The sequence below is a fragment of the Callorhinus ursinus genome, unplaced genomic scaffold (genome assembly GCF_003265705.2).
Source record: "Callorhinus ursinus isolate GAN/ISIS: 27379988/994484 unplaced genomic scaffold, GSC_fseal_2.0 scaffold72, whole genome shotgun sequence".
Taxonomy (NCBI): Eukaryota; Metazoa; Chordata; class Mammalia; order Carnivora; family Otariidae; genus Callorhinus; species Callorhinus ursinus.
This window is the reverse complement of record NW_027397134.1, coordinates 4755576-4771149: the sequence shown is the minus strand read 5'-3', so window position 1 is coordinate 4771149 and position 15574 is coordinate 4755576. Positions and strand designations below refer to the sequence as shown.

At 51.5% G+C, this 15574-nt stretch overlaps 1 protein-coding gene across 1 annotated transcript; it reads left to right on the top strand.

The window, feature by feature from the left end:
• Positions 1-258: 258 nt before the first annotated feature.
• Positions 259-15568, top strand: LOC112813181 (SEC14-like protein 4). Its single transcript, XM_025858162.2, is given in 12 exon segments — positions 259-312; positions 2498-2573; positions 7248-7291; positions 7606-7647; positions 7766-7954; positions 9401-9496; positions 9784-9844; positions 10804-10887; positions 11210-11316; positions 11394-11533; positions 11624-11796; positions 13222-15568. Coding segments are annotated over 12 exon segments (1206 nt in total). The 3' UTR covers positions 13362-15568.
• Positions 15569-15574: the final 6 nt, after the last annotated feature.

Below are 15574 nucleotides of genomic sequence, written 5' to 3'. Positions count from 1 at the left end.
GCCTGGAGGTAGCAACGCCCGCTGCCCTCCCCTCGAGTCCGTGCTCTGGGACCCCTCCGGAGCGGGTCGCCTCCCTGCCCCGCGTAGGGTGTCTCCTGGCCACCGCCCGCAAAGCACCGCGAGGGGAGGCAAGAACCCTGCGCGGCGGGGCCAACATCTGCTCGCCAGATAAAACCAGGCGGCGGCTGCGAGGCCAGGAGGCGGGCGGGCAGACTCCTGGCACATCTGCGCCCCGCGACCCCTGCGCCCGCGGGCACCATGAGCGGCCGAGTCGGGGACTTGAGCCCCCAGCAGCAGGAGGCGCTGGCCAGGGTGAGGGGCTTCAAGGGTGGGGGCAAGGTGGGGGAGGCTTGGGGAGGGAAGGAGCTGCCTGATGCTGCCCACCCGGGCTGAAGCCCCCATTGTTTGGATGGAAAAGAGACCCTTGAGGGTGTCTCTATCCAGCTTGCCCGCCACTGGGCACAGTGGCTGAGGCAGACATACACGGGACACAGGACTTGAGCCTTTCTCTGGGCTACACTGGGGCGGGATCCAGCTTTCCGATCCTGCTCTCTCCGGACCACAGAGCCCTAGCCCTTGTCCCCTGGTTGTGGGGGTAGGGTGATGCTGCCATCCCTCTGGGCAGCCTTGGGCAGACAGACTAGCAGGTCTCCTGCTCTGATTGCAACATTTGTTTGTTTGGCTTCTCTTTGTGGTTTTCAGACTCCCCAGGGCCCAAGCCTTCTCCCTGTTGTCAATGTTTCCGTTAAAGGGGACTGGGGGGGGGCGGTTGGTGATGTCAAGACAGTCCTTCAGGCTGCAGCTGAGAGTGTCATGCCCTGGGGAAGGGGGGGCATATTCAGGTCTTAGGGGCCACGAAATTAATTTGATTTGGAGATGGCAGGGCCTAGAAACTGTGACTTCAGGTTAGGGGAGGGAGGTGACGGCCCTGGCTCACACTTTGGGCTTCAGACTTGTGGAGAATGGCTCCTACCCTGGGGAGGATCCTCCAGGGAGGAATGAGGACCCCTGATGAAGGAGGGGGACCCTGGATGAATTCTTAGTGAAGGAGAGAAGGGTCCCAAGTGAAGAATGGGGGGCCCTGGGTGAATTCCCAGGTATAGGAAGAGGTTCCAGGAGTAGAGGGTCCTGAGCTGAAGGAGGGGTCGCCAAGTGAAGGAGGAGAGGGAGTCCCCTGCTTAGCTCTCTCTCTCCCCACTGGCAAAGACCTCAGGGGAGCCCCCGACACTAGGCTCATGGGAGGGACTAGACACCCGGCCTTTGGGGGTCAATTATGATGGAGATGCTTGTGGGTCAAAGAGCTTTAAACAATGTAAAAAGAGTTTATTCTTATTTTTTCTGTTATTTAAAAGAAATGAACGTTAGTTGTTTTAAAAATTAGGGAGAAAAAGAAAAGTAGGAAAAAGAAGCCACCCATGGTCCCAGAGATCTAGACAACCACGCCTAGAAGCATTTCCTTCTAGGTTTTTCCTAAGTCTAGTTTCGACCACCTGTGGTCATGCAGCCAGAGGCTGCTTTCTCTATATGGCATCATTGGTTTTTTTTTTTTTTAAGATTTTATTTATTTATTTATTTATTCATTTGAGACAGTGAGAATGAGAGAGAGAGAGAGAGAGAGAGAGCACATGAGAGGGGGAGGGTCAGAGGGAGAAGCAGACTCCCTGCTGAACAGGGAGCCCGATGCGGGACTCGATCCCAGGACTCCAGGATCCCAACCCGAGCCGAAGGCAGCCGCTTAACCAACTGAGCCACCCAGGCGCCCCTATATGGCATCATTGTTAAGTTAGCTTTTCCTTCAAGTTATTCCAGGCCCTTCTCAGACGTGAAGCTCCATCCCAGGTCCCTGAGATCATGACCTGAGCCAAAGGCATACACTCAACCGACCGAGACACCCAGGCCCCTGAACACATTCTTATTTTAAACATCATCTGTAAAGCTAAAGGAGGTTTGGTGGATGGCTGTTAAGATAGCTTCCTATGGCTTTGCTAGCATTGGTTTCTAATCCTAAAGTCCCAATCACAGGTTCCCCTGCAAACCCACCCCTCCAGAGCTTACCTTCAGCTCCCTTAGTCCCCGGGATGAGGAAACTGAGGCCGAGAGTGGTTAAGCAACTTGCTTCCAAATCTAGACCTTCAAGATACAGTATCAAGGGCGAGGTTCCTAAATTGTTCTCGTTTGCCTGCATCCGATTCACCAGGGATCTTTGTCAAAATAGGGAAGGCAGGGCCCCGCCTCAGACCTATAGAATGAGGATCTTGGGGAGGCAGAGAACCCCCAAAGTTTGAGAAGGACCCAACTCTTCTTGCCATGGTGGGCTGAGGGGTGCTCCATTCCCACGCTGCAAAAAGGTCGAGGCAGCCGCTGCTCTCTCTGTGGTCCCTAGCCTGCAGAGTCCCTGGGCAGGACTGATTGACAGACTGAGTTTGGGAAGAGTCGGGGTGGGCTTGGGAGCCCAGGGGTCATGGGAGCCCCTCTGACCTTTGTATCTCCCCCTCAGTTCTGGGACAACCTCCAGGACCTGCTGCCTGCCCTGCCCAATGCTGATGAGTACTTCCTCCTGCGCTGCCTCTGAGGTGAGACTGGCGGTGTCGAGGGTGCCAAGAGGGAGAGAGGGAAGGAGGGTTTCAGGAAAGTGGGTGGGACTTCGGGAGAAAATACTATAGAGTGGGAAACATAGGCTCTGGAATCACCCTGCTTTGGGTTAGAATCTGAACTCCCCTCCAAATTAGCATGGCACCAAACCCCATTGAGCCTCAATTTCTTCATCTGTAAAGTGGGATGGGGCCACCTCCCCAAGGATTGCTATGAGCATTAGAGAGGGTGTACACTTGGCACTGGGTGGGCGTATGGTAGAGGTGAACTTCACACCTGGGAAGTTCTCAGGATGACTGGCCTGGCTGGGCCTTGAGTCAGATAGCCCCAGATATACTCTTCAGGACTTGCCTATGGGTCTATTTCCAGTTCCTTGAAAGCAGGGCTGTGTCATCCCCTGAGGGAAGCTGGCCACCTAGCAGGTGCCCAGCAAACACTTCAGGAAGTGGATGCAATTAAAGGTAGAGAAGGAACTTCTTCCAGGGATTGTCACAGGAGTGTAAAATTAGAATAACAGAAACCTAGGGGGAGAATTCATTCCAATTCAACACACCCCATGGAAAGGATTTTGAACTTGAACCAAGAGAGAAGTCAGAAGCCAGGCTGGAAAGTGCACACGCAGTGGGGTGATAATGGCAGCCTTGGAATCTGGCAAGCCTGTGATGGAATCCCAGCTCTGCTGTGTGCTAGCAGCGTGCCTCTGGCAATCACCCATTGTCTCTCAGGCTCACTTTTCTCTTCTGGGTAATGGGGATAATACTGGTCCCCCCACCTTCAAGACGCTGTGAGTCTGACATGAGGTCATGGGCGTGCACAGCACCTACACAGAGGAAGCCCTCCCTTCTGTTCTGTTTGTTCTATTTGGTTACGTTTTTTAATTATTATTTTCTACAAACTTAATTTTTTAGAATGGCTTTAGATTTACAGAGCATTGTGAAGATAGGTACAGGAAGTCCACACATATCCCGCACCCAGTTTCCCCTATCATGAATATTTTTCATTCTTATGGTACATCTATTACAATTCATGAACCAACACTGATACGTGGTTATTAACTAAAATCCCCACTTTGTTTAGATCTCCTTAGTTTTTCTGTTCCAGGATCCCATCCAGGATGCCACATGACATTTAGTCATCATCTCCCTAGGCTCTCTTGGCTGTGGAAGCTTCTATTCTGTTTTCAACAAGTTATGTCCATGTCATTTTCCTGGGCTAAAGAAGGAGTGAGGACAGTAGATTTCTTGAAGCCCCTTGATACAGCATCAGACCTCACTCCTCCTTTGGAGTCTTTCTGGGTTGAAAAACCAACTTTTCAGGTCCCTGGTGTGTCGTTGAGAAAGGAGTGAAGTCACAGACACTGTAGGCTGCTGGGTCATGGGAAAGGAGAAGGATCTAAGGTTGGGAGAAGAGGGGACAGGGTGTCCTGATGCCTCCCACTTTCTGCTGAGGCAGACGGGCTGACATGGCCCCGTCCCCTTCAACTTTACCTCCCTAGCCACACTGCCTGCCTCACTAGCCCAACACCTGGGCAACAGGGAGGGAGGTCTCTGGGGCTGAACTTGGAGTCTCCCCGCTCAGGCCAGATGCAGAGGGGGCCCCCCTGACCTCAAGTCACTTCATTTTGTTTTCTTTATCTCCATCTCACGATTGTGTCCATCTCTCCCACTCGGATGCCGGCTCCATGCCAGCAGTGTCCGTGCCTGCCCCATACTTCCAGCCGGGCACATAGTAGGTGCTACTAAAAAAACTATGAGGGTCCATCAACAGTGCCCAAACCACTTTCTATAGAACAAGAAACCAACCTGGTTCTCAGTAGGAAATCTCCTAGACATCACAGAGATTTTTTTAGAAACCAATAAAAGAACATTATAGACAATTATGCACAAATTTGAAAATCTCAATGAAATCAGTGCATTCCTTATAACACACATATAAGGCCAAAATCCAGCAAGAAGAAAATAGAAAGCCCCAAGAGACCAATAAATATTAAAGGCATATAAATGGTACTAAAAAGCTTCCCTCCTTCCAAAACTCAAACTCCAATGGCTTTACAGACGAATTTTCCCAAAGTTTTAAGATTAGCTGATACCTGCTTTTACACATTGTTGTAGTTGCTTTAAAATATATTTAAAAAGTGAAAGTTACTTTATGAGGCTTGGGTTGGTTTGATTCCAAAATGAGATCAGGACATAAAAGAAAATTCTGGGCTTGTTTCACTTGTCAATGTAGATGTAAGGAAGTCTAAGGGAAACATTACATAATAGAATCCAATAAGGTATTAAAATTACACAGCACGATCAGCGGGAGTTTATCTTAGGTATGCAGGAAGAATTCAACATCAGACAATCTATCAGTGTCATTGAACACATTAATAGAATTAAAAATGAGAAATTAGGTGGCTATCTCAATGCAGGAAAAGCATTTGAAAAGGCTCAAATCCTATTCATAAGATAAAAACAAAATAAAAGGGGCGCCTGGGTGGCTCAGTCATTAAGCGTCTGTCTTCGGCTTGGGTCATGATCCCAGGGTCCTGGGATCGAGCCCTGTATCAAGGCCCGCATCGGGGTCCCTGCTCTGAGGGAAGCCTGCTTCTCCCTCTCCCACCCCGCCCCCTGCTTGTGTTCCCTCTCTCGCTGTGTCTCTCTCTGTCAAATAAATAAATAAAATCTTAAAAAAAAAAAAGTCTTACCAAACTAGAAATAGAAGGGGATTTCCTTGACTTGGCTTGGTAATGGTTATGCAACAAAGATCTTACAATATACGTTGCGAGTTAAGAAGAAGTTTTAGGGGGCACCTGGGTGGCTCAGTCACCTAAGTACCTGCCTTCGGCTCAGGTCATGATCTCAGGGTCCTGAGATCAAGCCCCACATTGGGCTCCCTGCTCAGCGGGGAGCTTGCTTTTCCCTCTCCCTCTGCTGCTGCCCCTGCTCATGCTCTTTCTCTCAAATAAATAAATAAAATCTTAAAAAAAAAGAAGAAGAAGTTTTAGATGCATTTTCTTTAAAATCGGGAACAAGAAAAAGATGATGTTAAGCAACATCATAGTTTAAACAGAACTAGAGACCTTGCCAATATTGTAAGGAAAAAAAGTAATCTAGTCTATAAAGACTAGAAGGGGTTCATTTTTTTTCCTTTTTTATTGTTATGTTAATCACCATATATTACATCATTAGTTTTTGGTGCAGTGTTCCATGATTCATTGTTTGTTCATAACACCCAGTGCTCCATGCAGAACGTGCCCTCCTCAATACCTATCACCAGGATAACCCATCCCCCTCCCCGCCTCCCCTCCAGAACCCTCAGTTTGTTTTTCAGAGTCCATCATCTCTCATGGTTCGTCTCCCCCTCTGACATATTAGAAGGGGTTCATTTTTAAAATAAAGCATCACATTTTCAATTAAAGTGAATTTATTTCTTCAAAATAAGTAATCACAACAATAGTTAACCATTTACTGAGAAGTTCCTGGGAGCCAGGTAGTGTGTCAAGCACTTTATGTGCTTTATCTCATGTCATCCTTTGAATAACTGAAAAATATATTATTCCTATTTAACAGATTAAAAAACCAAGACTTAGAGAAGGTAGGTGAGTTGCTCAAAGTTGCACAGCAAATAAAAGGACAAAATTAGAATTTAAACCCAAGTCTGTTTGATTCCAAAGCCTATGCTCCTCACTACCCCTAACACCAAGAGGGTCTGTGCCCCCTTGGGGGCATCAAATATTACAGGCCAGATCAACCTCTGGAATGAAGAGTTTATTTATTTTTATTTTTTAAAAGATTTTATTTATTTATTTGACAGAGAGAGAGATAGCGAGAGAGGGAACACAAGCAGGGGGAGTGGGAGAGGGAGAAGCAGGCTTCCCGCAGGGCAGGGAGCCCGATGTGGGGCTCGATCCCAGAACCCCGAGTTAAGGCAGATGCTTAACGACTGAGCCACCCAGGCACCCCTGGAACGAACAGGTTAAAAAGGCTTGGATACTGAAATCAAGGGCTTCCAAAGTCTTCTAGAAGATTAAGGATACTTGCTTTTTAAAAAAATGTCCAGGGGCGCCTGGGTGGCTCAGTCGGTTGAGCGGCCAACTCTTGATTTTGGCTCAGGTCATGATCTCAGGGTCTTGAGATTGAGCCCCACGTGGGGCTCTGCACTCAGCAGGGAGTCGGCTTAGATTCTCTCTCTCTCACTCTCCCTCTGCCCCTCCCCTCTGTGCTCCCTCTCTCTTTTTCTCTCTCCAAAATAAATAAATAAATATTTCTTTTTAAAAATTTTTTCTAAAGATTTTATTTATCCATTTGAGACACAGAGATACAGAGAGAGAGAGAGAGAGAGAGTGCAAGCACGAGCAGGGAGAAAGGCAGAGGGAGAAGGAGAAGCAGACTCCCCGCTGAGCCAGGAGCCGGATGTGGGGCTCGATCCTAGGACCCTGGGATCATGACCTGAGCCAAAGGCAGACGCTTAACTATCTGAGCCACCCAGGCGCCCCAATAAATATTTCTTAAAAAGAAAAAATGAAATGACAAAGAAATGTCCAGACCCCCAATGTATTCTTGGGGCATCATGGAAGACTCAGGCACCCTCGTGTTTCTTCATGAGTTTTCAGAGAACTGCGAGTTCAAGATCCAGCCTCAAGCCTCCTCTTACTTTGGGTCTTTTTGCAGCCCAGAAATTTGACCTGCAGAAATCTGAGGACATGCTCCAGAAGGTGAGGCCTCATTCTCAGGAGTGTCCTGCCTCCCACACATTGTACCCCAGGGATCAGTGACAAAGAGTAGGAACGTTGGCCTCTCCTGTTCTCCTGTGTTTCCTCCCTTCCTCCTTGGATCCCTTTCTGCATCAGACCTGGGTCCCCCACAGCCCTCCTCCTGGCATTGCCACCTCCAGTTCTAGGTCAGAAGAGCCTGGGGGTGCTCTGGCAGGGTCTTGGGGGCTGTAGGCAGAGGGATCTGGCCCGATGCCCCCAGGTGCCTTCAAGGTCTTTGTGGTAGGCAGTCTTCAGGTCCTGCCATTTCTCCACAGCAACAGGACCTGGACAACATCCTCTCGTGGCAACCCTCAGAGGTGAGCCCCATGCAGCATCCCCCACAGACCATCCGATGCCTTTCATACCTGCCCCCAAAATCCAGCCATCTGATGGCTGATAGGCTGGTTTGAGTCAGGACCTCATCCCTGTGCCCAGGTGATCCGGCTGTACGACTCCGGTGGTCTGAGCGGCTATGACTATGAAGACTGCCCTGTGTGGTTCGACATCATTGGGACCCTTGAACCCAAGGGTCTTCTCCTGTCACCCTCCAAGCAGGAGCTGATCCGGAAGCGCATCAGGGTCTGTGAGCTGCTTTTGCGGGAGTGTGAGCTGCAGAGTCAGAAGGTACGTGACTGGGTCCAGGATGGGAAGCGCACGGTGGGCCCGATCTGTCTAAAGGGTGGCACCAAGGTGGCGACCAGGTGGGAAAGGCATGCTGTCTCCGCTTCTCGTCAGGCCTCAGCACTCTGGGCTTTAGTGGGACATGGCTTCTCCTGCAGTCACCCATCTCTGAGCATCTAACGTGTGTGTGATACTCTCTGCTGGCGAGGGCCAAGGATCACCAAATCCCTTTCCCCTCTGACCTTGGGTGAGATGTTGACCTTGGGTGCAGTGAACGCTCTGGCTCTGTTCCCCGGGAACCCTGGGAACAGTGGATGGTCAGCTTGCTTATGGAAAAGATGTCCCCAGTTGGACACTGCACAACCATAACCTGATGGGGGAGCCATCGCTGTTGGCTTCCCTGAGAGCAGTGACTTGAAACTTGGCACATCTGTCGTGTGTCCCTAGAAGCTAATATGGAATTGCTACCAAAAAAAATATGGAGTCCTGTGGGGCAAAGGCCTTCCAAGCCAGGAGGGACCCACACCCATCTGTACAGATCTTCTCTTTGCTCTGACTCTGTGTTTCCTTGTCCATACCCTTCAGCATGAATCTATTGCCAAGTGTGGTCTGTTGGTTTTGTGAATCTAAGTGTCTCCATGAGTCTGAGAAGACCTCTGGGGCGGGGGGGCTCTTGTGTCACTTTAGGATGATCTGCCTGATGGCGAGGACAGGGCCTGCATCCCCAGTGTCTGTCACGGTGCTGGACACCAAATAGACCCTTGGCACAGAGATTTGTGGCAAGCATGAGAGACTTGCAAACAGTGCCTGGTCCGAATAGATGTGTGTGTCTCGAACAAGATGACTGATTTTATGGGGTCACAACGGGGTCTTCTACTTCGTGTACATTTCCAATCAGAGCTGGTAGTTGTGGTGATGATGATACCAGTAATAACATCTGCTGACATTTACCAGGGGCTAGCTCGTGTCAGGCACTGGGCTCTTTGGGACTCATCTCACTGAATCCTCCTGGAAATTCTGTCAGAACCTGGAATTACCCCCATCTCACAGAGGGAGAAAATAAGGCTCAGAGCTGTTAAAACCCCACCCAAGGCCGCACAGCCTGCCAGCACTGTAGCTCTGGCTTGACACACCCCCGGACTGCAGACGCTGACTGACGCAGCGTACTCTTGTACAGGGAGATGCCCGGTGGGCAACGAGTGAGGTCTTCAATTCTGCAGTTAACTAAGTCCGGCCAATCATGTTGAGCAAACAGTGTGATAAGGGGTCACTTTGCCGGGGCTCAGATGCAGCATCTTCTTAGACGCTAGGTGGGCTCGATCTGTTTGGAAGGCCCTATGGGCAGTTAGGGGTGGGGGTAGCAGGAAGGTGGGAGCAGTGCGGGGTCTCCCAGGCCCGGACCCCCTGGCTGGAGTTGTGTGACATCTGTCATTGTGCTGTCCCATGTAGCTGGGCCGGATTACTGAGACGGTGTTGATGGTGTTTGACATGGAGGGGCTCAGCCTGAAACACCCGTGGAAGCCAGCTGTCGAAGTCTACCAGCCGGTGAGGTAGGCGGCTGGCTGGGGGGCCAGTAGGGAGCTACCTCCTCCATGGGGAGGAGGATCACCCCCCCGCCAGGGGCCCAGAGCAGCCAGTAAAGCTGGCCCGGAGTCCCCCCACCTCCAAGGAGAAAGATGAACAAGAGTATCACAGGGGATGAAGTGCATCTCATGGGGAAGGTGGGTGGCCAGGGGGTGGCAGGGGCTCTTGTGTCAGCAGCATTAAAGGCCATCAAATCCAGGCATAGAATGTGTTGAAGCATGACCTTGACCAGACTCATCTTGCCACAGTTTTTTGCCATCCTGGAAGCAAATTATCCTGAGATGCTGAAGAATTTGTCATTCGAGGTGGGCCCGTGATGGGGGTGACCGCTTGGGGGAGGAGGAGTGGGGAATGGGGGGACCCGTGGATAAATCACCCAGGGTAGGGCTTCTCAAGCCATCCTTTGTGAAGATCAGGGTTTTTTTGTTTGTTTTTTGTTTTTTTTTTTAGTCAGTCCTTCATAGACCGATACTTTTGGAATATACAAAATCTGCTCTGGGATGTTGCAGCAAATGTCAAATAAGTTATAAGTTTCTAAAAGTGAACTGTTATTTTCTTTACTTTTCTCGGTGTGGAATGGTAACAGATCGTTCATGGACCACACTGGCTGATAGACATGCTTTGAGAGGGAATGGTCCCTGTCTGTGACAGTTGTACAGTGAAGGGAACACCACGTGTGCTCTGGGGTCAAATGATCTGCTTTCCAGTCTAGCTAGCTCTGTGATTGTGAGCAAGTCTACTTAACCTTACTAAGCCTCAGTTTTCCCAGTCTGTAAAATAGGAATGCAGTGACACCTTCCCTATAAGAAAGCCAGGAGGTTAAATGAGACAGTCTGTGGAGGAAGAGCCCACAGAAAGCACCCAGTCAGCGTGAGCAATTCAGGTGGGACATGAGGTCTAATGCAGATGCCCCATTTACTTGCACCCAAGAAAATTCCAACACAGCTTGGGAAAACTGTGAGTGTGGACTAGAAGAGGCACCATAGGGAAATCCACATTACTGACACCCTACAACTAGGTGGGGGGGCAACCATTTATTGAGAGCCAGGAGCTGTGCCAAGTGTTATGCATACATTGTTTAATTTATCTCCGTTTTATAGTTAACAACACTAAGACTCAGAGAGGCTGAGTAACTAGCTGAAGGTCACACAGCAGGAAGTAGCAGAATCTAGATCTGTCTAACTCTTGTCCAGCCCAGGCCCCTGGCCATGACTATACCTCTAAGTCCTCTCTAAGCCAGCTTCCCAAAGGAGTTTCATGTGTTTCAGCCCCCAAGCTGTTCCCCGTGGCCTTTAACTTGGTCAAGTTGTTCATGAGTGAGGAAACGCAAAGGAAGGTAGTGATTCTTGGAGGTGAGTGTCTTGACTTCCTGGCTGGGCCCATCTCTGCCTGGGCAAGTAGAGGTCAACGTGAAAGGCCCCATTTCTCCCTGGCTCGTCCTCTTTACTCAGGCACTGACCTTGGCCTGACTCCCACTGGTCTTTGCACACTCTCACAATGCTTCGGGCCCTAGACCCCAGCCTGGGTGGCCACATAAAGCATTTGGGTGCTTTCAGGAGTAGGCGCTCAAGGGAGTAAGCCAAAGACATATCAGGTTTCCTCCCTGGGCGTGGCCTCTCTGCTCTCTGTTAAACGCCCCCCCCCCCCCCCACCGCCGAAACCTTGCTCCCATAGGCAACTGGAAGCAGGAGCTGCCCAAGTTCATCAGCCCTGACCAGCTGCACGTGGAGTTTAGGGGGACCATGACTGACCCCGATGGCAACCCCAAGTGCCTGACCAAGGTACAGGTTACCCAGAGGAGTAGGAGGGAGGGGTGATGACCATGGTGTAGTGCTTACTCACCAGCCCTCACCCACAGATCAAATACGGGGGCAATGTGCCCAAGAGCTACTACCTGCGCAACCAGGTGAGGATGAATTATGAGCACACGGTGACTGTGGCCCGAGGCTCCTTCATGCAGGTGGAAAACGAAATCCTGTTCCTGGGCTGTGTGCTCCGGTAGGGATGGTGGCCACGCCACCCCTGGGCACAGCCAGGAGGGGCCTGCAGCCCAAGCAGGTGGCATTAATGGGGCCTTGTCTCCTGCAGGTGGCAGTTCGCATCAGAAGGGGCAGACATCGGCTTCGGGGTTTTCCTGAAGACCACCAAGATGAGCGAGAGGCAGCGAGCAGGGGAGATGGTGGAGGTGCTGCCCATCCAGCGCTACAAAGCCCATGTGGTCCCTGAGGACGGGAGCCTCACCTGCCTCAAGGCCGGCGTCTGTAAGAGCTGTAGGATTCCCTGGAGTTGTTTTCCTCCTTATGGCACAGACCCCTCAGGGAGGGTGTGGGGGTCTATGCGAGCTACTAGATCCCGTGGTGGTCAGGGGAATTGGCTTCAGGACGTTAGATCTGGTGAGTGGCCCCTGGGTATGCGTACAACTGCAGAGAGGCATTTTAGAGAGTGGGGTTCACAGCCCGAAGCCACGGACTCAGCTCCTGGGAAGCCCTTACACAGCACTCAACAGGCTGAGGGACAGGTAAGTAAACAGCCATGGGCTACCCTTTAGGGGTCCCTGGCTGCCCAGGTGCATATGCAGTCCTACTGTGGGAATCCCAAAGAGATGATTCTTCCATGTGTTTATCCTTCATTCTCAGGCCACCCAAGCCAGATGCAGTTAGGTCAGTCTTACCAGAAGCAATGTTCCCCAAGAGCAGCACTGACCTTCCGCCTCTGTCAGGAACAGAGCTAGGAGAAGGGGAACCCTGGGTTGAGGAGCATGAGTTTTACTAATGCTTTGGTTAATCCATGTCTAGTTCACCTTTGTGGAGAGGGAGAATTAGAAGGGTGGAGACTGAGAAATCTGGATGATTCATCACATCCCAGAGTTCACTTTGCACCTTGGCATCTAAGGAAATGCCTTCTTTATTTTTTTAAATTTTTTATTGTTATGTTAATCACCATACATTACCTCATTAGTTTTGGATGTAGTGTTCCATGATTCATTGTGCATAACACCCAGTTCTCCACGCAGAATGTGCCCTCTTTAATACCCATCACCAGGCTGACCCATCCCCCACCTCCTCCCCTCTAGAACCCTCAGTTTGTTTTTCAGAGTCCATCGTCTCTCATGGTTCGTCTCCCCCTCCGACTTACTCCCCTTCGTTCTTCCCCTCCTGCTATCTTCTTCTTCTTCTTTTTTTTTCTTAACATATATTGCATTATTTGTTTCAGAGGTACAGATCTATGATTCAACAGTCTTGCACAATTCACAGCGCTCACCGTAGCACATACCCTCCCCAATGTCTATCACCCAGCCACCCCATCCCTCCCACCCCCCACCACTCCAGCAACCCTCAGTTTGTTTCCTGAGATTAAGAATTCCTCATATCAGTGAGGTCATCTGATGCATGTCTTTCTCTGATTGACTTATTTCACTCAGCATAACACCCTCCAGTTCCATCCACGCCGTTGCAAATTAAGGAAATGCCTTCTTTAAAAGGCATGATGGGAAAGTGGCTTATGGAGCTCAGCCCTCTCCTCTGGGGAGAGCAGAGCTCCTCTCTCGGTTGGAGCAGTGGGCACTGGGAGGGCGGGGCAGTGGCTGACCCTCCAGCACCACCCCCAGTCCTGGGCCCATTGCCAAGGGCACCAGGTATGCAGATACGTCAGGTTGGTTTTGAGGGATGACTTCTCCACCCTTGCAGATGTCCTGCGCTTCGACAACACCTATAGCCTGATGCACACCAAGAAGGTCAGCTACACTGTGGAGGTGCTGCTCCCAGACAAGGCCTCCGAGGAGAAGATTCAAGGTTTCGAGGCAAGGAGACCATCCCCAGTGCAGTGAAGACCCTGGCTGCCTCTGTGCCTGGGCTCCTCAAGCCCTTAGCAGTCCCCTCCCTATCCCCTGCCCTCCCAGGTGGGGTGGTGTTTGGAGGAGCCAGCCACCCTGTATCACCATCTCAGCTCCTTGTGGGGCCCACCAGGCACAGGGGCAGAGCAGGAGGGGGACATCCAGTGCATGGCCACACTGAGGATTCAGACAGACACCTGATCCCCTGTTTGCAGAGACTGAGGATGAGCCAGGGTCCACCGAAGAAGTGTCCCGCCCACAGAAGCTTCTGTCACTCCTGACAAAGTCCACCAGTCTCAGGACTCACCCACACCTAGCGATCTGGTCTGGGGGTGTGTGCATGAGCCCCAGGCCATGCAGGGAGCATAGCGTCAAGTCTGAAGAGCAGAGAAGGCCCCATCTCTGCACGTGGGGGCTCAGCAGGGGTGGACAGGGCCAGCTGGAAGTGGCCGGGTGGAAGGATGGGGCCAGTTGGGTGGTAGAACTGAGGGTCTTGGTTCTGGGAGGGCACCAGGGCCCTTTGGACCTGCCCTCCTGCCTTTGGAGGGAAGATCAGAAACGGAGCATGAGGCCCAGCAGGGATGACCATCAGGAGGAGAAGCCACGCTCAGTCACACAGAGCTACATGGGTGAAGACCGAGTCTCTCGGAATTCTCCGCGACCCCAGCCTCCCCTCCCCATCTGCCGTGATCCAGCTGACATTCAGCTTGGGTTCTTTCTGGCTCTGAGTAAGGACCAGGACTGTAGCAGAGCTGGAGTGAAGTGGAACATGCTGGAATAAAGTAGAACAAGTTGGGGTGGAGCTGTCATCCTAGCGTGCTTATCCTAAACTCTGATTTTCTTCTTGGAGAACCGTCGAGCTTTTTCTCCATCTTTGTGTCTCGCTAGAGGGACTGCTAAGGGTTGGCTGCCAACTCCCCACCACCCCACCCCAAATGCGACTCAGTAACTGGCCGGTAATGGCTTCTGTTTCCCAAAGACTGGCTCTCCTGGTGCCCACAGCCCACAGTCAGGACCACCGTCTGCTCTGCTAGATGAGCTGCCCCCAACAGAGCAGACCTGGCCTGCAATGAGCCAGTGCAGCTGCTCAGTGGTCAGAGGTCCCTGTCCTTGGTGCAAAGCATTAGCATCCTGGCCGCCAAGACCTTTACCAGAGGCAGGAAGCCTCAGCAAACACTAATATCCAGGTGCTTTGCAAAGAAGAAGCCGGCTCAGGCCCCTTTCTTGCTCTCAGATTCTGTGATTTCATTTTTTTCCAGTTAATAGCTTTCCTGGTTTCCCATAGCCCGTTTTTCCCCAGGCAAGAAAACAGTGAGGCTTGGGAAGATGGGGGTCTTCAGGTAAGCTATGTGAGGTCCTCGGGGCCTCTGGCCCTCCACCTGTGGCAGGCTGCATCACCCATGGTCCAGCACACAGTCTGAACAGGGGCTCTGCTGCTACAGAAAGCAAACTAATGGGAGGAAACACGACTTGAAAGCCAGTGCATGGAGGCATGGCTGGTCCAACAGTGTTTGAGGAGTTTGGCGAGAAAAAAATGGCCCTGCCCGCACCAAGGAGACAGCCCGGGGCTGCCAGATGAAAATCACCGGACATCCTTGTGTCCAAGGGCTGCTTCTGCCTCCCTGCTGCAACGGGCTCTCCCACCACCCCACTGCACGCCGTGGCCGCCCTCCCCAGACCCAGAGGCACTTGGGCGTTCCAGAGCCATCTTCCTGCTGCACAGGTTAGAGAGGGTGAGGCTGGCTGGGGTTGTAAGGGCCCCAGGTCAGGTTTCCCTGGGCCCACCTGTTGTCATAACCGGGTTGGGGTACGGACGTTCACAATGCCTCACTTCAGCCTTACATCCCCAGCCTAAAAACAAGGCGTTCACGGATTTGAACCCCGATCCTTGCTTTTCCAACACCCACAGCCCATTTCCCACAATCAGCACAGCCTCCTCTGGCTTCCTTGCAAGTAGCAGATTGTCCCCACCATGCACAAGGGTTTAATTTACACAAATATGGGCTGCCCAGGGAGTGGCAAGTAACGGAGGGCTCAGGGGTCACGGGTGCGGGCACCAGTGACCTTGAACCCCAGAGCCGGCAGAGTGCACTGCATGTGAAGCTGTGAGTACAGTGGTCACCTTCAGAAGTGAGGACAGGATCTTTTGTCTGGCAAGGTGGATAGGGGACTTGTCCTCAACAACTCCGTCCCTGACTCAAAGCCAT